The sequence below is a fragment of the Pleurodeles waltl genome, chromosome 11 (genome assembly GCF_031143425.1).
Source record: "Pleurodeles waltl isolate 20211129_DDA chromosome 11, aPleWal1.hap1.20221129, whole genome shotgun sequence".
Classification (NCBI taxonomy): domain Eukaryota; kingdom Metazoa; phylum Chordata; class Amphibia; order Caudata; family Salamandridae; genus Pleurodeles; species Pleurodeles waltl.
Window position 1 is genome coordinate 608,756,371 of NC_090450.1, and position 27,880 is coordinate 608,784,250.

Genomic DNA, 27,880 nt, shown 5'->3' on the forward strand with positions numbered 1-27,880 from the left:
CGCAAATGACCTTAAAATCTATACGTTTCTTCATTGGAAGACATTGAAGCTTATCTAGCACCTGAGATGCAGGTTTAAACTTGGGGATCCTCAATAGCAAACGAGCAGAAGCATTTTGCAGCATTAGCAACTTGTGAATGACTTACGTTGAGCATTCAGGGAAAGAGCATTGCAGTAATCCGGTTTGGATATGGCGAGAGTGATCACCACATCCTTTTGGAGATCTATCGGGATGAAGGGACAAAGTTTCCTGATGATCCTAAGAAAGAAGAATACAGCAGAGTTCAAAGCATTTACCTGGTCTCCAAGGGTCAGCATGCTGTCAAAAATAATTCCTAGGTTTATAACTTTCTTCACGAGGGATGGTAAGAGTCCTAGGTCTTGCGGCCATCCATTAGGTGTCCACAAGGAGGTTTCACCTCCCAATATAAGGACCTCCATCTTACCAGAGTGTAGTTTTAGACAATATGTTCTCATCCAAAGAGCCATATGTTTTATGATAGGTTTCATTAGGAAGCTGTGTTGTCAGGATTAGTAGACACTGACATCACTAATTGGTGAGCCAAGGGCTTGAAGAACAGCCTTGTGGCACCCCACATGGCAGCTGAAAGACATCTGCCTGTGTTTGGAGAGAGATCACAGTGTAACGCACCACTTGAAAAGAGGGCCTTGGTGTTTGTTCAAAATAAATAAAGCTACAACTTTTGACAGAGACAGTGGCATAATTAACGCGGGAGCTTAGCTTAATGCTTAGCAAAAAACACACAACTCTCTACAAATTGATGCAAATGTAACATATTAAAACTGTTGCTCTACAACCCTCAACAAACTTCCCTGGAAAAACAGGTCAAATGTTTTTATTAATGTGAAAGAGAGGAAAAGCACAACCACTATGTGTGCAAGGAGGCAATGGCTTAAGTCTGAGGAAAATGTAATTAACATATGCTGGAAGGAACGTTCAAATGGCACAAGAGATCAGACTCTAATAAAGTGGATTGAGAAAGATGAGAGAAAACTGGTTCAAATCTCCATAAGCAGGAACTTTTTAAAAAGGTCCTAAAATAAACATTTGAAGAGAAGAGAAGATTACAGGAGAGGAGAGGAGAGGAGATGAGAGGGGAGGAGAGGAGAGGAGAGGAGAGGAGAGGAGAGGAGAGGAGAGGAGAGGAGAGAAGAGAAGAGAAGAGAAGAGAAGAGAAGAGAAGAGAAGAGAAGAGAAGAGAAGAGAAGAGAAGAGAAGAGAAGAGAAGAGAAGAGAAGAGATATTTTGCTCACCTTCAAATCTGAAGTCTATCGTATTGATCAAGAGGATTAACCTATGAACATCTTGCAACCAAACCAGACTTCTAACAAGGCTTATCTCTGAGGGACATATCATGACCAGCAGCTCTGCTTATCAAGTGGACAAGCTCACCAACTCTGGTCGAACTAGGCTTTCTTGGAGCAGTTTCTCTTGGTCTTTTCTAAGACACTCCAGAAAGACAGCATTTAGCATATAGTGTCCCAGTAGCCACACAGGAGATTGGCCAACTGACCCTTAGAGTCCACTTCTTAGTCTGGGTTACACGTGTGAGCAGGTCAAACTTTCTGGTCCCCACGCATGGCACAGGCAGCAGGTCCAGTTGTTTTCTGTTTATCCTCAGTTCCAGATGTGTTTTGATGAGCAGTGGGTGAGGTGCTACTTTTGTAGGATACACTAGCTAGTGGGTAGGGCTAATTACTGGACACTCCCTAATCAATGAGAAAAGAATATCCAGGTTGCAACACTTCCCATTTTTGCAGCACATCCTGTATGCCTTACGGCAAGCTATCCCACAGTGCACTATTCTGAGGCAAATCCAATATGGCAGCGCCCTTCTGCCATTGGAGGATTCTGGTGCAGGGGCATATATATATGGAAATGAGCAGTCACCTCTTTCTCAACTACATCAGACTGGGCATTGGACCAACAGCCTCTCCCACTTTCCTAGTGTCAATCTGGCTTCATCTGTTGCAGGGAGCAACAGCTTCTCTTTACCAGTTCACCACTTATTTTAACTATCAATGGGCAGGCCTCACCTTGGCCCCTTTCAAGCTATCATTTCTGATGTCGGAGCAGTTTTCACATCTCATTAAGGGGAAGCATTAACAGTGCCCAGCAACTAGCAGGCTAATGCTAATTAGTGGGGACAAGTGCACTTAAAATTATAGTTGCAGAGTTGGCGTTGGCTCAGGATGCAAGTGAGGCCACCAGGTCCTCATACCCTATGGGTTCCTAACCTACTTTGGATAGAGTTTAAAGAAAGTAGGAAGATATCTAAGATCCGATATAACGCGTATCCAGGATTGTGATATATGTATAATGAGGACTACTATTTGGTTCTAAATAGATTAGAGGGTCATCAATTTAGGTTAGGGTATATTGTCTAGGTCCTGACAAATGCTACAGGCCAGGAGGTGCTACTAAACAAGAAACCTAAACATTGAATAAACTTGGACTGTTGGGATGATGAATTCCCACAAATCTCCTCTCATTTTCACCTTACAATGATTAGTGAAAATAGCCAATTAATTAAAGCATCTACCAACAGGTGATATTTATTTCACTCAAATCTACCTGATCTACAAATACCAAATAAACAAAAAAGAGCAAGGGGTACCACAAAGGGCCCTTTGATTTTGCATGCATGAATAAAGATGTCAAAAAGGGCTCCACAGAGAGTTTGTTAGATATTGTACATTCTACCCAAAATGAGCATGGCACAATGATGAAGCATGTAACCTTGGTAGGTGAGCGTCACTACACCATGCAGAGGACAATCCTCAGTTCTGAAATGTTGTTTCTCAAGGGTAAATTTACTGCTTGAGATTCTTCTTCAGAACGTCACACCATTTTGAATCAATGGGAAATACCACTGGAGGTTCAGGCAGACAAAGGCTAACTTTTCAAATCCTTTCTTTCTTTAAAAATCTGACCACCAGTTGATTGGATTTTAGTAAACATTGAAATAGTGATTAAATGATCTCTTTAGCTTATCTCTAATCAAAAATAGCAGAATTATGTTTTTAATATAAACTTTAGCTTTTCAAATAGGAACAGCTATAGGCCTTTACAATGAAAAATGTTTTTAGGCAGCGACTCACTGTAGTTAGTTGTCAACACTAACTTCTTGCATGGACCACTTTTGAAAACTAGTCACCTATGCTTGTACGCTACAATGCCTACTTAATGGTGACTTATTTAATATATAAAAGCAGGATACTTTCCAGTCTTTTCTTTCCCAAACATTATTTAGACGTGTTACTTTGCAGGTTTAAAAGTTGCAACAGGACTACACATGTTTTTCCTGTCACATTGTGGGTAGCACAACTGGTGCTACAGTCCAATAGTGACCTTTAACTTTGTATGTCACTGGTGTATTTTTCTGTACCATAAACTACAGCCTTACTGGAAGGTTCAAAATTGCAATTTGGGATTATTAAATTCTGTCCTGTTTTAGGGATTTAGAACACATACATTGGGCTCTGAACAGTGGTGCCCCAGTGAATAGTGTTTGAAAACCAGCTATACTAGTCAGCAACAAATGAGTGTGATCACTCAAGAAGGCACGTTATCCCACAGTGACTTACTACCCATTTGCAAAACAATACTCAGGGCCTGATTGCAAGTCTGGCGGTCCAAGGACTGCCAGACTTGCGGTGGTGGTCGGACCACTGCAATCCTGGCAGTCCAACTGCCAGATTACGACCCTGTCTGTCAGACCGCTATCTCCACCTGGAACAAAGTTCTTGACAGAGTGATGGTGGTCGGAGTTGTAACCAGCCAGGGCGGGGATTAACTCAGCGCCGCCTAGCTGATTACGACCTCAATTTCTGCCAGATTTTTAATGGTGGGGATCCTGCCATGGAAAAGTTGGCAGTAAGCCAGTGCTGGGGAACCACATGGGGGCCACTGCACTGCCGGTCAGCCCCCTGTGTGCGGCGAGGGAGCCAAGTCCTATATCGTAGCACTCTTCCTGCCAGGCTGACTGGTGGGAACGCTCTATTACAATGTACAGTTGTAATAGGTCAGGGGAGATGCCACTAGTATGGCAGTGGCGTCCTCCCTGCAGCATTGGCAGTTGGATGATTCCACCACCAATGTTGTAATGAGGCTTAACATATATCTTGCATTGCTATTTTCATTAAGTTAGCCGTGTCTTTGAATGAATGATCTTACTAAGCCAACTGAATTGTTCATGAATAACTGGAATGAAATGCAATGGTTTATTTGACCTTGAAGTGGATTCAACCCTTAATGGTATATGATGTTTCTACTATTGTCTCCTCTACATTCAGCCTATACTACGGACTGAAGCAAAAAGGTTATGATAAGATGAAAAGCAGATGTACTTTGGGTTTCCTTTCCCATTGATTATCAAAATATAAACACCTTTTCTAATGTCTAACTGCAGTGAGAATAGAATATGGATACATAGCAATAGATGAGATACCAGCTCTTTATTATTGCAAAATAATTCCTACAGCCTTTGCGGGTTGAATTAATTGTCTTAGGCACTTAAATGTATTAATCAAGGAGAGTCTCCACATCTCTTCCTTGCATTTTTAAGTGCCTTACACAATGGTCATAGCATCTAATCCACTGAAAGCACCAGCAAAATACTTTAACATTTAAACTTTAATTTTAGTTTTAAAATAATAGAAGTACCATTCACTACCTGATATCATCCAGGTAAATAGATTAATGCAATGCATATGCTATGGATGATCACCGAACCTCTTTAAATATATGCCAGAAAATAAATTATATTGTACTGAGCAGCAGAAAGACCTTTTGATGTGCTTATGAATTGCTATATTTTCCTTTACTACACTCCACTAGTGCACATTGTCATGGCATGAATGAAAGTCCACAATCATATGTGCAGAAGGTCCATAACTACCATTGTTTTATTTATCCTAGATGTTTCCTTGTAGTTTTCACTTTTCGCTCAACGTGAGGGCCCCCTACTCTCATTGGGACCAGCTGAGCTATACATCTAGTTCCAATTAGTGAAACCCAGATGCGTCCATCTTCCCATCCATCAGACTCAAGGGATTTGCTCCTCTCAATATGTGCTCATATCTGGTGTCAGCATTTTAAAATTCCAGGGTGCAGGAGCTTCATACAGTGGCGATGCCATCCTGCCTGGCCTTGTAAATTAAGACCACTGATCTGAGGTAAATGGAGCACATTTTATGTTAGTTATTTTAATGGATGTTGATGATTACCAACATGGGTTTTCCTTCAAAAATAATTATTGCAAACACTACTATAAGTGCTAAATTAAGGCTGATCACAGTCACCTTCTCTGCTCCTACACCAGGGCTACCTGTAAAATATCACACACATTGTTTTAGTATAAAAAGGCTGGATGGAATATAGAGGATGGCTGCGGCTCACACAGAAACAAGTATCGACCTCCTGTCTACTTCTCCCACCATCCTTGGTGTCTTTCTTCACTAGGTCCTACCGAGGAAATACACAGGCGGTCATTCTGACCCTGGCGGTTGACTACCGCCAGGGCCGGGGACCGCGGATGCACCGCCAACAGGCTGGCGGTGCATCCATGGGCATTCTGACCGCGGCGGTACAGCCGCGGTCAGAAACGGGAAACCGGCGGTGTCCCGCCGGTTTCCCGCTGCCCTAGGGAATCCTCCATGGCGGCGCTGCAGGCAGCGCCGCCATGGGGATTCCGACCCCCTTACCGCCAGCCTGGTTCGGCGGTTTTGACCGCAGAACCTGGCTGGCGGTAACGGGTGTCGTGGGGCCCCTGGGGGGCCCTGCAGTGCCCATGCCAATGGCATGGGCACTGCAGGGGCCCCCTAACAGGGCCCCACCAAGATTTTCAGTGTCTGCCAAGCAGACACTGAAAGTCGCAACGGGTGCAACTGCACCCGTCGCACCCCTTCCACTCTGCCGGCTCCATTCGGAGCCGGCATCCTCATGGAAGGGGGTTTCCCGCTGGGCTGGTGGGCGGCCTTCTGGCGGTCGCCCGCCAGCCCAGCGGGAAACTCAGAATTACCGCGACGGTCTTTTGACCGCGCAGCGGTATTCTGACGGCGGGACTTTGGCGGGCGGCCTATGCCGCCCGTCAAAGTCAGAATGACCGCCACAATGTTTTCTGCCATAGCAGACTCCTGAAGATTGTGCCTGACTCATGTACGGTAGACACCAAACCTCACAGTGCATTATTGGCTTTATACAGGAAACCTTTGAAGGGGGATTCTCTGCTCCAACACGGCTGACTGGGATCTCGAACTTTGTGAATGCATTGGCAACATATTTGAAGTTAAAATATGTTCTGCCAGAGTGATTCAGTGAGCGCAACCTATTTGTAGTAATGATTGCCTACTTGCTTTCCTTCAGTTGCCTCAGTTATTAATATGGCTGGATTTCGATTCTCCTTATTTAGACTACAACATACTCGAGAAAGTTGTTTTTGTGAAACAGAATACAAATTAGTTCAATCCACATGACCTTTGGTCAGGTTCAAAGTTTGTAGCAAGATCCAAAGAATAAAAAAATTGACATTTATCAAAGAGTTAATTTTAATCGTATTCCTTCCAGACATCAGCTGCAATAGTTAATTTGAGAGGCACTGATTATTGAGGAGAACAAGTGAGTAATAGTAGACCTGAACACAAATTCTGCTCTTGAGCACATTTTTACAGTTTTGCACTATTGTGGTAGTGTTGAGCGTTATTGCCTGTCTCCTTTTATTTTAATGAGAGTTTGCTGCAGCTCCAGATGTTGACAAATGCATGAATCTTTACTTACTCTAAGGCTACAGTTTAGTATACGTAAGCCTTTTTCATCAGTATTGAAGCTTTTCGTAGAACTGGAATCATAATATGAATTCAAGTTGTTCTAATTCTATGTGGGTATGAGTTATTAGTGTTTCCCTCACTATTTTTCTCCTGCAATCTCCCTTAAGTGCCTAAATTTGGGAGTTATATTATCCCCGTTTCTCAACTACTGTCCCCTGTTCCTAACACATGTACTTTTAAATTCTATACCTATTTATGAGGAAATCTTCACCACGGGGTGAGTTCTCCCTGGATGAAAGATAAGAGAGGCTAAGGCTGAGATCGTTGGATGGAGGTTTCTGAACTGCATTTTGAAGTAGGTAAAGGAGTACTAGTTTGTGTACACCAAAATAGCTTTTGTGGTTAGGGAATATAGTGTCTGTATAATCTTCTGTTGTCAGATATCAATACAATGGTGGCCAGGTCATGCGAGAGTAAAAATCTCTATCATGTGAAATATATTGCATAAAATGATAGAACATGTGACTATTAAATTCCATTTGTAGTTTTCTATTTTATAATTGACATTAAAGAATGACATTAAGTCAAAATCATTTTTAACATTTTCAAAATGGAAATCATGAGGAAAGTTTTAGCCAGCTACTGCTTGACAATAGCAAAGGATTAGTTTGCATTGTTAACACAGGTGTTTATAATAGAGATGACTTGGCATGGGCAGTGCAGGAGTCCCCCTGGGCAGCACTGTTTCAATGTTCACTGTCTGGCTTGGTGACAGTGAACATTGTTAGGGTGTTGGTGCACCCTGCACTTCACAGCATTGCCACAGGCTTGATTATGAGCCAGAGACAATGCGGTATGGTGTTTTGCATTAGGCCGCTGGGCGGAAACTCAGGTTTCTGCCCGACGACCTAGCAGGAATCTCATAATAGGCTTGCTCCCCCTCAGAGTTTTGATGGACGGCTTAAACCGTCAGCTGAAATAGTAATGAGGCCCTTTGTCTCTGACAAAACTAAGGGCCTGCGAAGTAATGGTACATGTTGAAAATATTGGTTGCAAATTTTGCACTGGATATTTGTGAATAGTCTTTTTGTTTTACTGTACAACTTCTTCACTAATCAGTATGTTGCCATTTCTCAATTTGCAGGGGATAGCAGAATGACCTGGCTAATGAGTATTAATCACAGAGGTGTTTATTTATGACCCCCTGTGATTGATTGCACACACAGGACTAGTGGCCTGCAAGAGACAGCAGACCACCATCCCAGCGTTGCAATTCCCAAACTGGAAACTTTTTTTTTAAGCAGCTATTGTTTCTTACACAAACTGGTTACAAAACATGAAAGACATCAGCTGGCAGTGGACTCCTGGATCTCTAACTACTCCTGCCATGTTCACCCAATACATTTCCCCAAGGGGAAGCTGCCTAAATGGATCAACTTCCCCATTTTGCATGGGGTACCACATTTGTTGATGAGTCATTCATTTTTCAGAGGATTGGGACCTTAATTGAGATTACAAAACATTGATATATCTCATTGTGCTTCACAGTTAGGAGGGATTCACTCTTTTACATCCCTTCCGACTGAACAAGTGAATAAACACATTTTGCCATTCAGAACACCTTTACCGAATAGGAAAATGGGTGTAATAAATGGCAAAGTAACATTGTAACATTTTGCATTCACAACCCTTATCGTTTTGTAAATACCAGGGTCTGCAGCCGCTGAAAAGCTTCACACATACTGCCCTAAATCTCTTATCCATCTGTTTAGTCTCTGATACACAGCTCTTTGGACAGTGCACAATGATAAAATCCACATGGAGTAGCTTATTTAGTCCAATGCAACACTGTCCACTGTCTCTTAGGGCTCCAATGGATGTTTCACTTCAAGCACAGACAAATTTGTGATGTGCCTTTGAGGGGGAAAGTTTAACTCACCCAGTTACTTCCTATTCAAGTATTGAATTGACGATTTAAAGGCATGCATTATATGTATACTTTCCATCCTCCACCAAAGTAAAAAAAAATATAGATCTGGAAAGTTTCAGGGATATTCATCAAATGGGGGCAAAGAATTAGTGACCAATATTCTGAGGGATTGTAACTATAGATATCCGGTGGACACTGTCACTGGGTAATATATAACGAAGGTTACGAAGACGTTATAGTTAAGTTCATGTTTACCCACACAAAACCAGCAATCCAGTAGTTATAGTTATATTTATAGTTATATTCATGTTAAGAAACTATGGCCCTCATTCTGACCTTGGCGGGCGGCGGAGGCCGCCCGCCAAAGTCCCGCCGTCAGATTACCGTTCCGCGGTCGAAAGACCGCGGCGGTCATTCTGACTTTCCCGCTGGGCTGGCGGGCGGTCGCCTTCAGACCGCCCGCCAGCCCAGCGGGAAAGAGGCTTCCACGATGAAGCCGGCTCGGAATCGAGCCGGCGGAGTGGAAGCTGTGCGACGGGTGCAGTTGCACCCGTCGCGTATTTCACTGTCTGCACAGCAGACAGTGAAATACATGTAGGGGCCCTCTTACGGGGGCCCCTGCAATGCCCATGCCAGTGGCATGGGCACTGCAGGGGCCCCCAGGGGCCCCGCGACCCCCCCTACCGCCATCCGGATCCCGGCGGTCCGACCGCCGGGATCTGGATGGCGGTAGGGGGGGTCGGAATCCCCGCGGCGGTGCAGCAAGCTGCGCCGCCGTGGAGGATTCAATGGGGTGGCGGTACACTGGCGGGAGCCCGCCAGTGGTGCCGGTCCGACCGCGGCTTTACCGCCGCGGTCGGAATCCCCATTGGAGCACCGCCGGCCTGTCGGCGGTGCTCCCGCGGTCCTCCGCCCTGGCGGTCAAAGACCGCCAGGGTCAGAATGACCACCTATAACTTTTGGACAAAAGCTACTTAAAGGCATGAGTTATAGTTTCTACAGATAAGTATAAGTATAACTATAACTATAACTGCTGAATATCTATGGTATTGCTTGTGTAAAACGTGAACCTACCTATAACGTCCCTGTAACCTTTGTTTTTTTCAGAGAATTTCTATGTTTATTTAAACATAAAGTAAAATGTACTTACCATACATTAATACAAACGTTGTCACTCATTTCCAAAAGCTTTTGAAATTTTACACTAGGGTTCAGGCAGGTTGCTGTGCTAGAACCACAAACCTGTGAATCACCCCCCCAAAAAAAGTGGGCACTCATTAGCCCATAAGGGGTCCCTCAGACACCCCTCTTGTTTCCTTTAGGGTCAGGATACCTCTAGCCTGACCCCTTAAGTGATTTTTTTATTTATAATTTCTTCACAGGGCCGAGCCGAGAAACAAAATGGTAGCTGCAAATTTCCTTTCAGGTTGCAACCAAACAATCAGGGCCTTGCTTTTGGTTTCAGTTGTGCAGGAACCCATGGGTCCATGAAGGATCTGCATCCCTAGATACCTAAATTGTTTCTTTAATACATTCAAAACTACTGAATTGATTCACATCACATTAAAAGAAGAGCTCTTGCTTGGTGTAATTCAGTTCAGCGGCGTAAAGATGTAGCAGTGTCTAAAAACTGCAAAATCCCCATTGACATTGCATGGGGAAAAAGTATTTTGGGACCCCCCTTCTAGTTTTCCCTTGCTGGAGAAATCATCCTGAAAATGTGCACATATCAACTAAAGGGAGTGAAAACTAGTTTTGAACATTTTGTGAAGATTTGTCAAACTGTGCTAAAGTTATTAGCAACATTTATACATATGTGTGTGTTTTATTTATTCACTTAAAAAGAAAGTTACAAGGACATTATCGGTAGGTTCATGTTTACCCACGCAAAACCATTGAAATTCAGCAGTTATAGTTATAATTATATTCATGTTATGAAACTATAAAAAACTGCCTAATGTTGCTTAAAGGTCGGAGCTATAATTTCTTCAGATAACATCCCTGTAACCTTTATTTTTTTCAGTAAATTTGTATGTTTTTTAAACACAATATTGGTTGTGGTTACCATACATTAATACAGCCACTGTCGCTCAGTGCCAAGGTGTATAATTTATCAATTAGAAGTAGCTTAGAAACCAAAGGTTACAGAGACATTATAGTTTGACACCGATTTTAAACAAACAAAGCCATAGAAGTTCAGCAGTTATAGTTACCTCAGCTATCTACAACTTATGCTCTTCAATGCACCTTCTGCCACACATGTCAGGGATTGGCCATACAACCAGGCCTGCGGCCATGCTCTACACACAAAACCACACATGCTGCCAACCCCAAGCTTTGCATAGTGGGGTGGGGGAGTTGGCCATAGAAACTGGCCAGAGGCCAGGCTCTGCACCGATTCCCCCTCATGCTGCTAACCCCATGCAGCGGGTGGCCTTTGGCTGTTCACAGTGGGGGGTTGGCCGCAGAACCCGGCCTGTGGCCAGGCTCTGCAGACAAGCCCTCCACATGCATCCATATCTATATATATATATATTTACATATATATATATATATATATCCTATTGCCACGTTTAATTTACTTGTAAGTCCCTAGTATAGTGGCACTGCATGTTCCAAATTGCCTGTAATTTAAATGCTACTAGTGGGCCTGCATCATATATTGTGCTACCCACTCAGTAGCCCTTTTACAATATGACTCAGGACTGCCACTGCAGCCTGTGTGCACTTTTAAACTGTCATTTCAATCTGGCAAAACAAACCTATGCCAGGCCTAAACCTTCTTTTATAATACATGTAAGTCACCTCTAGAGCAGGCCCTATACAGCCCACAGGGCAGGGTGCATTTTACATAAAAAATTGGACATGTACTTTTACATTTTACATGTCCTGGTGGTGAAAACTCACAAATTTGTTTTTCATTTCTGTGAGACCTACCACTCCCATAGGTTAACAGTAGGCAACCTCACTATGTTTAATAAATGTAATGTTTGCATGGGAGCACGTAGAAATCTCATGTTTAGTCTCTGGAGGTTTGCAATTTAAAATCCTCTTAAATGGTAAAGGCACATATTAAGTCACAATTCTGAAAGTTGGCATTTTCTTGTCCTAACCATAGAGTGCCTGCAGTCTGTGACCTGGGTCACTTGACTAGGTGAAGTTGGCAGCTAGCTTTTACATATTTCTCCGAGACAGTGTCAGAAAGAGAGGTGGGTGTTGACAGAATGGGCCATCCTTACCTGATGGGAGGGGCAGAGCCATCAGCTACTACACTTGTACTTCAAAGGAGCACACACACAAAGATCGCCACACTAGCCCTTTGTTACCCCAGAAATTATGGGGCCAGGAGGAAGAAAATCCCAGAACCAAATGTGGCCAGAGTCTAAAAGATTCTCCCACTTTAAACCTGGCACTAGATATAAATATTAGACCCTCAAGACAACACTTTAGCGCACTCCTGGACCTGTAAGTACTACAGAAGAAGGACTGTTCTGCTGCAAGAGGACTGCCCTGCTACTTGAAGCCTATCTTGCTGCCTATGAAGGAAGACTGGACCTGCTCCTTCATCTCAGGGCACCTAAAGTGACTTCGCCGGTCAGCTGACTGACTTCCTATTCCGAGCTACAGGGACATAAGAAGCTCCAGAGATCACCTTGTACCTGTCTGGCTGATCTGCTGCCTTGATATGTAACTGGACCATCCTGAGCTATGTTGACCTCTACAAGAAAGGGTTCCTGATAACCAAGAGGTGCCTCCCAAGGTCCTGGGCTCCTAATTGGCATCAGAGTGCACTCCTCTGACCACAAAGGAGAAATCCTGAAGTTTGGAGCTCTTCACAACCAAGAACAGGCCTGGTTGCACTGAGATCTTGCCACTTAAGCTGACCACCAACATGAACATCGGGTGAAACCTACTCCTCATGGTAAAGCGACCACCAGGAACACCCTGCAGTGCAAGGTCTGTTTCACTCTACTGCATTGACAGCCCGCGATGACTGCCAACTTGAAGCACCAGCAACAACTGTCTGGAAAGCCTGACAAGACAAGCGTGGTCCCTCTATCCAGCCCGCACTCCATTGAGGTTGGCCTGCATTTGAGATTTTCCAGTGGTCTAGTACAACCAGATAGCTGTGTTATTAGGTGCTATCTTTCACATAAATCTTTCAAATTGCATATCTCCGGTGGATTGTTTCTCCTTATGATGCCAAATAATTTAATAACTTTTACTCCATTTTTTCAAATAAGTGTGGGATTTTTCTTGTGTTAAGTTTTCACATTATTACTGTTTAAGTGCTGCATAAATAATTTACACATTGCCTCTAAATTAAGCTTGACTGCTTTTGTATCCAGCTACCAGATGGTTTAAGCACTTTTGTGATTCACCTTGACAAGTAATGCGGCTGTTGCTTGAAAAGGCTCTAGGCCCCCCTTAACAAACAACCCAGTGTTTCACAATATTTAATTATTTTTGGCCTTCATGGCCACGGATTTTCTCTGCAGTTTTATGTAGATTTTACTTTGTTTTGTAAAGCTTTTCTCCCCCAATCTGGTTTAGGAGCACGAAAAAAAAACATTTTTTTTTCATGTAGACAATGTATATAATGCTGCAGTTCGTACAGTGTGAACTTCTGGAATGGATTACTCCTATTCTTGGAAATTGTGTGACATAGAAACGACGGTGTAATTATATTCAATATGCATTTTGAAGGCTAAATAAGACTTGTTGTGCAGTATTCCAGGTATGCACATTACCATATGATACCTCTCTTCTACTATTAAATAAGATGTTTGGCAAATAAAACGATGTAAAATCAATTGTTATCTCTTAAGCTGGTACAAAAGGGGTCGTTTTTCTTTGAGGGAGATAAAAGCAGCTCAGCTCTGACAACGGTTTACTATTCAATCCCCCAAGCAATTACTTATTAGTATATACAACACCAAAGGGATTTGAAAGCTTGCCAGAGATACTCCAGAAAACTGTATGTTCCAAGACCACAAAAACAGGCTATTTCCCCTCTGGGGGACGGGGGTGATGAGGTGGAGGCTGTTGGCAGTAAAATAGCAGTGTGATATGGCTGTGTGTTGAAGAAGTAAAGATACGAGTTTTTTGTTTTGCTTGGGGAGAAGCAGAACTATGGTTGCCTTACTGTTTTAAAGTAAGGCTTCTAGAAGAAGAAGAAGATTCAGGAAACATGGGCCCGTATTTATACTTTTTGACGCTAAACTGCGCTAACGCAGTTTAGCGTCAAAAAATTTTGCGCCGGCTAACGCCATTCTGAAGCGCCATGCGGGCGCCGTATTTATTGAATGGCGTTAGCCGGCGCAAGCAGACCGCCGCTGCCTGGTGTGCGTGGAAAAAAAACACGTACACCAGGCAGCGCCGGCGTAGGGAAAAATGGCGTTAGGGCGTCTTAAAAATGGCGCAAGTCAGGTTGACGCTAAAAAATCGTCTTAACCCGATTTGCGCCATTTTAAACGACGCCCAGACGCCATTTACATGACTCCTGTCTTAGTAAAGACAGGAGTCATGCCCCCTTGCCCAATGGCCATGCCCAGGGGACTTATGTCCCCTGGGCATGGTCATTGGGCATACTGGCATGTAGGGGGGCACAAATAAGGCCCCCCTATGCCACCCAAAAAAAAAAAATGATACTTACCTGAACTTACCTGAATGTCCCTGGGATGGGTCCCTCCATCCTTGGGTGTCCTCCTGGGGTGGGCAAGGGTGGCAGGGGGGGTCCCTGAGGGCAGGGGAGGGCACCTGTGGGCTCATTTTAAGCCCACAGGCCCCTTAACGCCTACCCTGACCCAGGCGTTAAAAAGTGGCGCAAATGCAGGGATTTTTGACCCGACCACTCCCGGGCGTGATTTTTGCCCGGGAGTATAAATACGACGCATTTGCGTCGCCGTCATTTTTTTAGACGGGAACGCCTTCCTTGCATCTCATTAACGCAAGGAAGGCGTTCACGCAAAAAAATGACGCTATTTGCCCATACTTTGGCGCTAGACGTGTTTAACGCCAAAGTATAAATATGGCGTTAGTTTTGCGCCGAATTTGCGTCGAAAAAAACGACGCACATTCGGCGCAAACGGAGTATAAATATGCCCCATGATGTCTCTTGCACTTCTGTTTGGGTCGTGATTTCTGAGTCTGATTAGAGATTAAGGGCTTGATTTAAAACTTGGCGGGCGGTTTATTCCGTCACAATGGTGACGGTTGTTCCGTTTGTTGAAATTTAAATCCCATTATGTTTTATGGAATTTAGATTTCGGTGGACGGGATATCCGTCACTGTTGTGGCGGAGTAACCCTCCTGCCGAGTTCTAATCAGGTCCTAAATCCGTTGCAGATGGTAAATTTTTTTGTTTTTGCTTTACCGAATGCTATGCATCTCTCTCTGGATTCCTCATAAGATTCTAAAGTTTATTGCTCACATGTGTTTTTAATGGAGTTATATTCCTGCTTAAGTTGGTAACTACCTTCAACCGAGGAACTGAATATTTAACTCAATTGATGCAATTGAAGCTATTACATTGATTTATGCTTATTTTCCCCCACCGTAGCAGGTTAGTCCTACTTTAAGAATTGTTCAGCCCTTTGTGTAATCGAATGCTGGTTCAATTTCTTAACAGGAGAGACCTTCAGTACAAAATGTGGGATAACTAAACGATTGCCTGCGTGTACTACGTCTGCTACGGCTTTTGCCAATGCAGAGCAGATTTTTGACTACCAAATTATGGTCTGTGATATGCCATCCCATCCTCGCATCTGAGTGGACGTTCGGTATGGGCCAGGGTGCCCTCTTATGCAATGGGAGCCTTATTTCAGGACACAGTAATAGAATGCATTCCCAGTCGGGGTGGTCACAAGACCGACAAATAAACCATACTGCTTGCATTATGCCATGGCCTGTCTTGCACATGGCTTTTTTGGAGGGATGTGGAAGGGGGGACTGAGAGCCCATTCAAAGAGTAGAATCCATGACTCTACCTCGTTTGAAAGGGACCCATAAGCTTTTCCTGTTGAGGAAGGGAGTTTTTAATCCATCATAGAAAAATATGGATAAAATAGCTTAAAACTGTCGCTTTGAAAATGCGCCTGCATAAATCAGCACACTAGCCCATATTTATACTTTTTTAGCACCGTATTTGCGTAATTTTTTTATGCAAAAACGGCTCAAACTTGCAAAATACAATTGTATTTTGTATGTTTGCGCCGTTTTTGCGTCAAAAAGCGGCGCAAATGCGTCGCTAAAGAAGTATAAATATGGGCGTATGTATCAGCATTGTCACCTGGGCCCATATTTATACTTTTTGACGCACAACTGCGCCAACGCAGTTGTGCGTCAAAAATGTTACCGCCGGCTAACGCCATTCCAAAGCGCCATGCGGGCGCCTTATTTATTGAATGACGTTAGCCGGCGCTGCGGACTGGGGTGCGTCCAAAAAAATGACTCAGACCAGGCTGCGCCGGCGTAGGGGAATATGGAGGTTGGGCGTCAAAAAATGGGGCAAGTCAGGTCTGATGCAAAATTCAGGCCTCAAACCGATTTGCGCCATTTTTTTTTATGCCCAACCCCCATTGAAATGACTCCTGTCTTAGCAAAGACAGGAGTCATGCCCCCTTGCCCAATGGCCATGCCCAGGGGACTTATGTCCCCTGGGCATGGTCATTGGGCATAGTGGCATGTAGGGGGGCCCAAATCAGGCCCCCCTATGCCACAAAAAAAATAATAAAAAAAATACTTACCCCAACTTACCTCTACTTCCCTGGGATGGGTCCCTGCATCCTTGGGTGTCCTCCTGGGGTGGGCAAGGGTGGCAGGGGGTGTCCCTGGGGGCATGGGAGGGCACCTCTGGGCTCCTTCCGAGCCCACAGGTCCCTTAACGCCTGCCCTGACCCAGGCGTTAAAAAACGGCGCCCATCAGGCTGGGCACCGTTTTTTAAGGCCTGTCCCCTCCTGTGCGTCAAAATGACGTCACAGTATAAATATGGGGCACAGGCCTTAAAGTCATTTTTTGGAAGGGAACGCCTACCTTGCATATAATTAACGCAAGGCTGGTTGCCCCTTCCAAAAAATTACGCACATGGTGGAACTTTGACGCCCGCGGGGTCGGACGTCAAAGTATAAATATGGGGCAGGGTTTGCGCCGATTGTGCGTCAAAAAATTTTACGCACATTCGGCGCAAACAGAGTATAAATATGCCCCCTGGTGAGCAGTTCAAGGAAGTAGTGCTTGAAGCCCCCCCGCATTACAACTAGCACAGCATCATTTCCCTCTGGCTCACATAAGGAAGTAATTGACATTTCATTTGGAATAAGACACCTGATTGAAGTGTCCATTCAAAAAAAAAAAAAACATAATTTAGTTAATTTCCATAAACCCAGCAAATTATATTTCAAGACAAAGATCTGATGCATTTTTGAAGTCAATATTTTTTGTTTCCTGGTAAAAACGCCACCACTCTTCTGCCAAAAATGATTTTCTGTAATATCTATAACTTCGGCAAATAGGTTACAAATATGCCTTTAATTATTAATATTTTGTGAGTAGTTGTTAAGGACTGTGGTTAAGTTTTGTAAGGAGGTCCCGTTTTTCTTTCTACAAAATATTTATTGCAGAGGAAAATGCCATTCCTGTATACTTTTTAGACATCTCTTTTCCAGTCTCACAGACTGGAAACCTTTAGGTGTGTTCCTTCAAAATGTTCCCACACTAAAGAAAGGGGCGTCTTAGGAAACAAGACTGACTGATTTAATCACAGAGCCTTATGAAGCCTTGTTTCACGCATAGCAGCGTGTGAATGAAAAACCTGCAGGAAGCCCAGGTTTCACTATCAGAATGTGTTGCTTTTAATGTTTCATATGATCTTGCATTCATGGCCAGAAAATAAACCTGCCTCGAGCTGCTCTGTTCCTATTTTTATCTCCATAAGTCTGATTAATGAAAGTGTGGAATCATTTTGGTGGCCTGGGCCTCCAGCTTATAGTCAGTCTCCTGAACTGAAAAGTGCTGACCTGGGCCGCAAATGTCATTACTCTGTGATGGATACATTAATGTGGTGGAGGAAGCTGGTGAGTTTTCACTAAAATAGCCTTGACACTCTTAGACAATCGCTTTGCTACACAAAGTTAATGGTTAATGAATTATGAAGCTGGCTTTGAAAATGAGGCGCTATTTGTCAAGGAGTTTGTAGAGTCACCCAAAGAAAGCTATTTTTCATTTTCATGGTGAGAGTAGATCATTGTATCACCTTAACCCCACCCTGCCCTCTAATCTTCACTACACCACTCACACCCACCATAGGTCGAAGCATTACATTTTTTTTCCTTCTTGTAGAGTTATGTTAATCATTAATCAGCGAACCATAATGTCTGCAAATGCATGCATGGTTTATCTCTAATCCTTAACTAGCAACTTTTAAAATGTGTGCTGATATGTCAATGGATACCCAGTAGTTTCATGTGATTAGAATCAGAACTGCATCGTTTGAAGAACATTTGTAGACAAGCACTTGCAATGCAACGAGTCTCGCATTTGCTGAGATAGAGCTATTAGCGCTGTAAACTCCTAATTGGACTTTTCTTGCCACATAAATTGAAAGAAAAAAAATTAGCGCGATTATGCTATGTAAAACCCAGAGCGATTGCGCTGAAATTAAAAGCCAAAAAAACAAGTGTGATTGCGCTATGTAAAATCCAGCGAGATCGAGCTGTGTCGAAAATAAAAAGAGAAAGTACTGCAGAAACCAGGCTGTAAACATGGAGCCTTGAATGTTTTCAGTAGTTGGCTGGTGCGCTCGAGGAGGGCTAAACACCGGAAACGGCATGACGTATGCATGCCTTTCACTAATAAAATCAAGAGGATCTTAAAAGGCAAGCCTATGAACCAATAAAAGTGACAGGCGTGAGATGTGGGTGGTTAAAAGCCCAAGGAGAGATTACAACAGGGACGAAGCGCTTGTGCGTTCAACCTAAAAACAAGCTATAAAAGCAAAACATATGTCCCATATGGCAACTCATATTTCTATTTTCATGCTCAGTGTTTATGTGCCATAGTGAGTTTATCAATCTCTTATGATACCAAGTCTTCTTTATTTGTGCTAACAATTTAGCCAAGTATTGCACCTATTCTGCCATGCTGTATATCTCCTGGTTTTGCCCAAAATGTTGGTCTGATTTACAAAGGTTATTTACTTCCTTACGATTGACTTACACTAGTAAATAGGAATAGGTTGCACATGAGTAAGTTGCCCCATATACACCAGTAAATCAGACTAAGTAACATTTGTCAAAATATACCATATTTACAAACATTAAAAACTTCAGCGAATTAAGGGATGCCTAACTCAACAACCTGTGTATATATGTGTACCTAAGCAATCCTAAGTTTCATTTTGAATTTCACCTGTGGGTATCCCATGCAGCATGTTAGGGCAATGGTCACAGAAATTCGATCCGACTGTGGTACATATTCATATAAGTGTAACCGTTGTGATGGTTAGAAAACATGCTAAGCACATTTGCCACACTTAACTACAAACTTAACTTACAACTGGAAGGTCCAGATATACGTGCTGCAGAAAATGCAGACAATAGCACAAATTGATCCAATGTTCACAAGGTAGCAAGTGGAGGACAAAGTTCTTGAAAAATATTTTCAATTAAGAGAACAATATAATTAAAATGTCAAACTGGCAAATATGAATATATGACTTAAAGGATAACACACGCAAACATTGGGCTTTCAAAACAGTTGGAGGTGTTTTAAGAGAAATTCATACATTTAAGACTACTGTTAGAAAAGAAAGACATAAATTGCTCTTGGCTGGAAAGAAAACAATATTAGAACACTAAAATGGTGGGAGCTCAGTTGAAGATAATAAATTGCCTCAGGTCTAGTAATGGCATGCATTGGTCTTCTTCCCAACCATTTTAGTGTTTGCCCTTCTGTTTTTCCTTTTTTAATTTAGAAAATCCTAAATTCAGTAGTTGGAATGATTTAATAGCCTTAGAGCCATTCTGCCTCAGATGACACCAGGTATAACATTTATCTCCCTCGTTATAGGCCCTCGTCTGTGGCTCAGGCCTATAACTTGTGTTCTGGGCCTTTACCAAATGATATAGCTCATGGCAGCGGGCTATACGATTATAGTAAGTAACTCTCAATAATTGCAATTTAAGAAAAGACGCAGATGTAATGCACAGAAAAATAAACTGTGCCTACTGTCAGAAATCAGTGTCTTCATGTTAATTTTATGTCTACATGATGTGTAAACACAGAGAATATACACTAAGTGAAGAATGGGTTTATCAAAATATGGCCAAAGTGCTTCTTCTACATTATGTTTATGATGGTGATGAAATGATTTTAACATTTGCAGTATGTCTCTGTGATACTCAGTGGCAAAGGAGAGGTGAAATAGTTCCTTTTACAGATGAGATTATAGTATTTTTAGAAACTAAATTTTGGCAACAATAGTTAAAATATTGATGCTTTAGATTTTTTTAGACTTTCACAAAATGTCTAAAGTGCACTGATTCAACCATGATAAAAATTGGATACAATATCAAAATAAGTGTCTGACCAGTTGCCCTCAAGAAACACTATTTTCCATAGAGGTTATGGAGTATTTGCACCTCTGCCAGCATCAGTCTTTCGGTTTCCCAGTTTGGAACATGGGAGCATGTAAATGCCAGGTAATTGCTGCATTTTCCATTGATGGCCATGATATGCATCTGACTTCCATAATCATATTTTTGGAGCATTTTCCCACCTGCACATTTCACCTTCTTTTAGGAGGGGAAATGTCTAGGGAGAAAACATCAGGAGTGAGATTTTTCTGAATACCTTGTTACCTTGTTAGCCTGATTCAATCCATGAGAATCAGTGTTATGGTGAGGACAGGGTTCTTAGTACTCTTGTACCTGAGTTTAATAATTTTGTAATGAAATTAAAGCTATTGAAACTGCATGGTAAAGTAGCTGTAATATATGCAGGACAGAACCCTGCAGGTGAAAATAATACATACAGTTTAGATGTTCCTATGCACATGAGGTGCCCACACTAATTGAATATGAACTTAATTACAGATCATAAATACCTTGCTGAATGAATATTTACCTCATAGTGTGCTACCCTCTGAGATTCTGATATCAGCTGGGCACTGCAAACTTTGCAATAACTTTCAGTGAATAATTCCTGGTCGATATCAGACTTCATCTGCCCATACAAAAGAAAAACAAAGCAATAGAATAAATTCACAAATGCAGTGCTATGTCTATTTTAGAACACAATAATTGGCTAATCACAATAGGTAAGAAAGTGGGTTATTAATTATGATGGATGTGAGTCCACTGAAAAGTAATATGGCCACAAACTTGTCAGGGTCGAACACAGTTTCAATAATTTAAATCTGGGCTAATCCCCCGGGTTCCCATGGCACAGAGCAGACACCCTTAACTTAGGAAAATGTGTAACACATTTAGCAGTTACAAAACAGTAGAAAAAGCCAGAACACAATACAATATAAATTCCACTATCTATTTAGAAAAATAGAGTAAAACAGTAATTAGTGTAAGTAGTAACACAACAACAAAAATCTATTAAGGGGGACTGGAGATAAACATTTGTAAAGATGTAAGGCAAAAAGCACCAAGAAAATATGAAGTATCAATCTGTAGTCACTGTTCACAGTTGACCAGGACCTATGTGTGATTTCAGGCAACTGTAACGAAGCCCAGGTAGGATACACCAAGCTGGCTCATCTAGGTCAATGATTTTAGCTTCTAACTTGGGGTGTGATCTATATTTAGGCGGGTGGCCCACCATTCTGCCATGGGGATGGAGTAAATATTTATGTACCCAAAGTGGAGATGTCACCAACCCAATTTATAAGTGGCCCCCAAGCAGGCACTTATAAAAGCATTGCCAGGAACCTCCGGGATGGTGGTTCCTGCCAATACATTTTACCCTGTGCTGTGGGCCGCAGCAGTAGTACTTAGCTCTGTAGCACACTGTAATACATTTTCTTTTCAACAAGAAAATCTCCACACTGGATATGTAATACTTCCCTGACCATAGGATTTTTTTTCCCATGTGGGAGCATTCTAAAGATTTTACTGTTCCTTACCACCAGGTTTTAGCTGGCAGTAAAAAACACAAAAAAATAATTGCATGTCTGCCCATCCAAATGGAGTGATCGGAAATTAGACAATTTCTCTGATGGCCCTTGCTCCTTCTCACTTCCCAGGGCGACTGAAGAAGTTTGGCCATGACGGAGACAGACTAATCTCTGCTGTGGCCAAACTGAGGACTGCCCATATTTAAATAAGGCAGGCAAATCTTCATATTAGTGGCATGTATAATCCATCACCATTGCTATGGAGCACACATGCCGCCAGTATATAAATCGGGCCTTTAGTCTCTGTAATTGAAGTCAAAATCCTTCAGAGGGGCAAGGTTGCAGGCTGTATTCTCCGAAGTCCTCTCACAGCAGTCCTGCTGATGGAATTGATGAAGAAAAGCTCAGACAGGGAGGAATTTAAATTTCATGGTCACCAAATTCCTCTCATCAGGTGGATAATTTTTGCAACTTCACATGGTCAGGATTGCTACCTTCCATCTTAGTTTTTCTATAGAGTTCAAAATCCTCCTGTGAGGTAAGCCTGCAATGGTATCTGACCAAGTCCACTCAAAATTGACCTTTTCAAAATTTCTAGAGAAGCTTCTCTTGGTCACTTCTAAGGCTCCCAGGACCTTATGTAGAGGCCAGGACCCACTTCAACAGATGGCCATTCAGCTCTGTTTGCTACTGGGCAGCTCAGCATTTCAGGAGAAAACTGCATCTTGTAGCTTGTTGTGTTCCTGTGTCCAAACAGGAGGTCAGTCAACTGACCCTTGGAGTCATCTCCTTAGTCCTGGATACTACTTAAGCGGTGTGAGCCCATCCAGTCTCCACACAGGTCTTACACAGCTGGTCTTGTCCTTGTGTGTTCTTCTTTCTAGGTCCAGAGAGTGTTCTTTTGAACTATAGGTGAGGTACCACTTTTTTAGGATTTCCGAGCAATTGGGTGGAGATGACTCCTAGACACCCCTCAAACAATGAGGAAAAAGTTCCCAAGGCCAACCTTCCACGTTTGCAGCACATCCTGTTTGCCTTACTGTAAACTATCCCACAATTAGCAATTCTGAGACAAATACATCATGGTGGAATCTTTCTGACCCCAAAGGGAGCTTGTGAGCCAGTTAGGGGTGTGTTTAGAGAAATGAGTAGTCCCCTCATACTCAGCTGTGCAAACCCGATTCTGGGACCGGCTCTCCCTCCCTCTGTCCTGATGCCAAATTGAATCCTTTGTTATAGGACATCTACAACCTTTGACACTGAAAATAGCATTTGAGGGATAGCCACTGTTTGTACAAGCCAACAATATATCATTACATGTACCACTTTTAAATCCAAGTCATCCATTCCTGTGGGCTAAAAGACCTGCTTGGGGTAACTTTTTTAAATTGTTAAAAGGAAGGTTCTTTCCCATCAAAAAAGGTTATTTTGAGAGATTCATCTGCAGGTTTAAAAGCTGAATGAGTTAGACTACACAGGTGGGTCAGAAGTCATGTTTTCTTGGTCACTCTAGTCAATGGCAAAATAGGTGCTGCCATCCAAATATGATACCGAATGATCCATAACACTTGAGTATTTTCCTGCATGTTATACTATAGTATTACAGTAAAGTTAAATGTCAGTTTGGGATTAATTAAATTAATCATCTTTTAGGTGGCAGAGCACGTATACTGGGCCTGGGACAGCAGTGCCACAGTGCAGAGAGTTGAAAAACCAGCAATGCCAGTCAGCACTAAAATGCTTGTGACCACTCAAAAAAGAGGTACTTTCTCACAGTTTACATATTTCTAGAATGTACTTTATAAATGCTCAGTGACATACTTAGTTGTACAGTACATTTTCAATTTAACATTCACATACTTGCCAATAGTTCTACAAAAAAAGCAAATATTTAAAACTTTCTTTGTATTGAGTACATTGGCACAGGAGTCATTTAATAACAGCTGTTTGCTATATTTTCCCATGATGGTTCAACCAAAGTGCAATTAATTTGTAATTTGCAGTTTATGAATGAACTGGAACAGCAAACATATGAGAACATTAAAATGAAAACAAAATGGAGACATAAAGAACTCAATCTAGGAGTAAATCCAAGGAAGTAAAATGTGAAAGGAAAGTAACTATGTTTAAGACAATAATACAACATGTATGATTCATGCAATGTTAAATGCATGAAAATGATGAACCCAATGATTAGGTTCCTCATCTCCTCCTGAAAATTATATAGAAGAGACAAAATACAAGTATGCTGGGAATGTTGGATGGAAATATTCACATAGAATTCAGTGTCCCTGACAGATGAAGCCACAATATTGCATCAACAGAGAGCCCCCAATAAATGATAACACACAGTTGCACAACTCATTCTAAGCCACCCAAAAGAGATGCTCTTGCCCACACATGTTTAGGTAATCCTGGGCAAGGCACAGAGATGACAAGAGCTTGAGAGAGAGAATATTGCTCCAAGACTAAAGAAATAAAGTTGCAGCAGAATATTCATCCCTCAGAACCATATCGGCTTTCAGAGTCCTTGGGAAGGTCAATGTGAATGTATTTATTAGTGTCATGCCAACGTTTGTTTGGCTGTCCCTTTTGTTTGCTTTTCCTGTGTTTAGTTGTCCAGTAGTGGTAACTGCAAAAGCCTGTGACAGGTTTTGCTCAATGACCACAGATGGCATGTTATGCTCAATAAACACACATCACAGATGGGACAATCTGTGCTAGTATGGCGCCTCTGCCCTTATTCTGAACTTCTGCTCTTCTCTCCATCTCTCCAGTCCACAATAACCCCAGAAGGCAAGTCACAAAAAGGCATTTACTACCAGGTCTACAGAAATCAATAATTTGTTTATTAGATTTAGCATTTTATTCTCCAATGTTTGCTATTTTCAGTCACTGCAAACAATAGATGTTGCACTACCAAATGTAATATTGGACAAAGTATTATTGTCTGAGGGTAAAAGGCTGAATTCATCTGGAAAGGACTCAAACTCATGTCAGTCACACTGGATGCTAGTCGACAGCGCTTAACTCACTGAGCCATTTGCCTGCATCTTCTGATGGTTCCAGAGAAAGGTGCCACAAGCAGCGAAGTATAGTTGTGGTGTGAGGTCAGAGATGGTGCCATGATGAAAGTCAGATCTGGAACAAAAACTACGTTATCCCCAATCAGCCCACTGATTTCTTCTCCAGGAACAATTCTCAGTCAATTAGCATTTATTGTTCATTTTTATGTAAACACGTTTTCAGTGTAAGGTTGCTTTATATCAAACAAAAGATAAAAGAGGGATAACATCTGGGACCGTCTTACATTTATGGTGCACATTCCCTGTTTGCTCTACAGAGCAAACTTTAAATAGGGTGAGCTTTACACAGATGGGGAAAGTGTGCCATATTACAGTGAATGTGCTGCCCCCAGGGCAGCTGCAAACTCGTGTTGCCCTATGGGGCAGTGCATTCAAGAGAAATATGGAGCAGTTGCTTCACAGCTGCTCTGTGTTTCACTGTGCAGGCAGCCACCTGGCTCACTTTTAAATGGGGAGAGAGATTCTCTTGCAGACGGGTATAGTGAGTGACTGCACCCACCTGTAAGGGGATGTTTGAGGGGGGTTAAAGTGGCCCCTTTTTTCTCCTCCAGAGTTCTGCCTTTAGGGACACACTGAAATCTTTTTGTGGCACACTTTCAGTGTGTCTCCTAAAGACAATTTCACCTATGCTCAGCATCGAGTCAAAGTGAATCCCTCATTTGCATGGGGCTGCACCCTCATGCAAATGAGAGAGAGCCCACTTGAGATAGTGCTGAGACTACATGTGCACCAGTGCTATCTGTATTACAGAAGAGGCTACATAAGGATCTGAGGCCTCTTCTGTAATACCAAATTGCCTTGAGGGAGCACAACATAGGAGCACACTACTGTTTCTCCCCTGAGGCACTTTCTATAAAAAGGTACAGTTATGTCTGATAAAAATCATTCCTCATAAAGTTGATGGCGATGACAGTGATAATAGCTAGTAAAATCTTGAGCCAGCGAGTGTAGTAAATTTAAGGGTTGGTAACAGCTATAACTGGAGAGTCTTAAGTTGTTTTCTGCAGGATTTGCAATAGCTTATTCCTGAAGCCTGTAATAGAATTCCATCTTGATGCGGTAGCTCTTGAGAAAGAATCTTTCATATTAAATACTATCTTGAATTGTAGGACTTCCAGAGAATGATTCCTTAGTTCTCAGTCCTTTGAATTTTTTTGTGATAGTGGGCAGCTTGCTAAGTCATGGTGGACTCAGATTATGTAGTACCTGGTGAACAGTGATGCATAGATTGTATTGGATTCTGGCTGGGAAGGCTAGCCACTACTGATTGTTATAAAAAGAGAATATTCATTAAGCAAATATAAAGATTGACCTTATTTTAAGAACTATTTCCATATTCTGACTAATAAAAAGTCTACAATAAGTTATCAACAGCAAAACCTGATAGGCAACAGGACTGAGCCAGGCTGGTATCAGGTAGTACGTAGAGTTGATATAATTACTCAATCCTTGCTTCATTTTAACTGGTTTCTCTTACATGCTGTTTTCCCCTTCAAGATAGAATGTCTTCAGGTAGGGTACTTCCATTGGGTGAGATGAGGCATGACCAATGTGTATCAAATGGTGGTATTGCCACATTACTGAAAAAGCTACAAAGTCCTAATTAAAGTTAGGGAGAGAGTTGAAGATGACAAAAACCCTAAGGGCCTGAACAATCTTCCTCTGTTGCTTCATGTCTTGTGCAGAAATGTATTTTGAGGGCACTTCTCTGTTTAATAATAAGTTCATTTTAATTGAAATCATGGCACAAAAAGATCATGAGAAATAATAGGAAAAAAGAATGCAAAATAATGAAGTAAAAGAGAAAAGCTAATGTAATTATTTTTTCTCCTGTGATGCAGAACCCATTTTTTGTTGGCAATAGGATCCCTGCAAACTAGAGGTAAACTGCTTGTGCTCTCCTCTCTAAACATGTTAAAGTTGGTATATATTTGATTGGCACATTCAATTTACTTGTAAGCCCCTAATAAGATGCTCCCAATGGAGCTGGGTCAAGATTGATTTGCATATGGCTGGGTCCAAACTAAGGTGGCATGGTGTGCTAAATATCGCTGGGCTGGGATGCAGCCCACATGATTGCCAGTGGCTGAGATTAATTCAGGAATTCCATCCATCACAATTTTGGATACTTTTATACACAGGGCAGGCCTACTTTGAAGCTCAGGAAGAGGTTGGGCACAGTCCTCTAAGCCATCATGCTGAAGGATGAGAAACACCTTTCCACACCCAAGCAATTTGTCCACTGTCTCAGCAAAGAAAGGACAATTTTCTAAAAGTGCATTACTAAAATATGAAATCCATTTTGACCTTTGAGTTGGATTTTAAATCACTAGTAAAATGCACCCTTGAACTGTTTTTTGTAGCTGCTCTGAAACAGAAATGAAGCTTTATAAGTTGTGATCTAAACCAGTGTCTTCCTGTGGAAGATCCAGCTTTGCCGCATTTAAAGCATCTTTGAAGGCTTTTTAATGCCAGGACATGTACAAAAATTAAATATACATGCCCTATATTTCAAATACCATGTACTCTCCCCTATGGGATTGAGGGTCTACCTTAGTAATGACTTATAAGTATTAAAAAAGGAAAGTAAATGCTTTGCAAAAAGTGTAATTTGTTGGGTCGCAATGGCACTTTAAACCATAAAACTGGGTTGCAGGAGCAGGACTTGATACATGATTATAGTGCTATTTTATTGAATAGAACAATGAGGGCTGCTGTATTGACTAGGTGCTTGCATTCTGGTTCAGTGAGGACCTGACCTGGCATCTCTGACTGGACTTTTCCCATTAAAGCAGGGTCAATACTGATTGCATATGACCAAACTAGGTGGCATGGTGTGCAAAATAACAATGCATTAGGATGTGGCCAGAGAACTTACCAGTGACTGAGATTAGTTCAAGCATTACATCCATCACCTTTTTTGTATTCTTTAGTTTGTCCCCCAAAGTGGG

General features: G+C 42.2%; 1 protein-coding gene across 1 annotated transcript in view; it reads right to left on the reverse strand.

The window, feature by feature from the left end:
• The window catches only part of ZMAT4 (zinc finger matrin-type 4), a 2,235,770-nt gene that overhangs the window by 1,674,367 nt on the left and 533,523 nt on the right, over positions 1 to 27,880 (reverse strand). Inside the window, exon 3 of the mRNA XM_069215461.1 lies at positions 20,844 to 20,942. Coding sequence (XP_069071562.1) covers positions 20,844 to 20,942 — 99 coding nt within the window. The remainder of the gene's footprint in view (positions 1 to 20,843; positions 20,943 to 27,880) is intronic.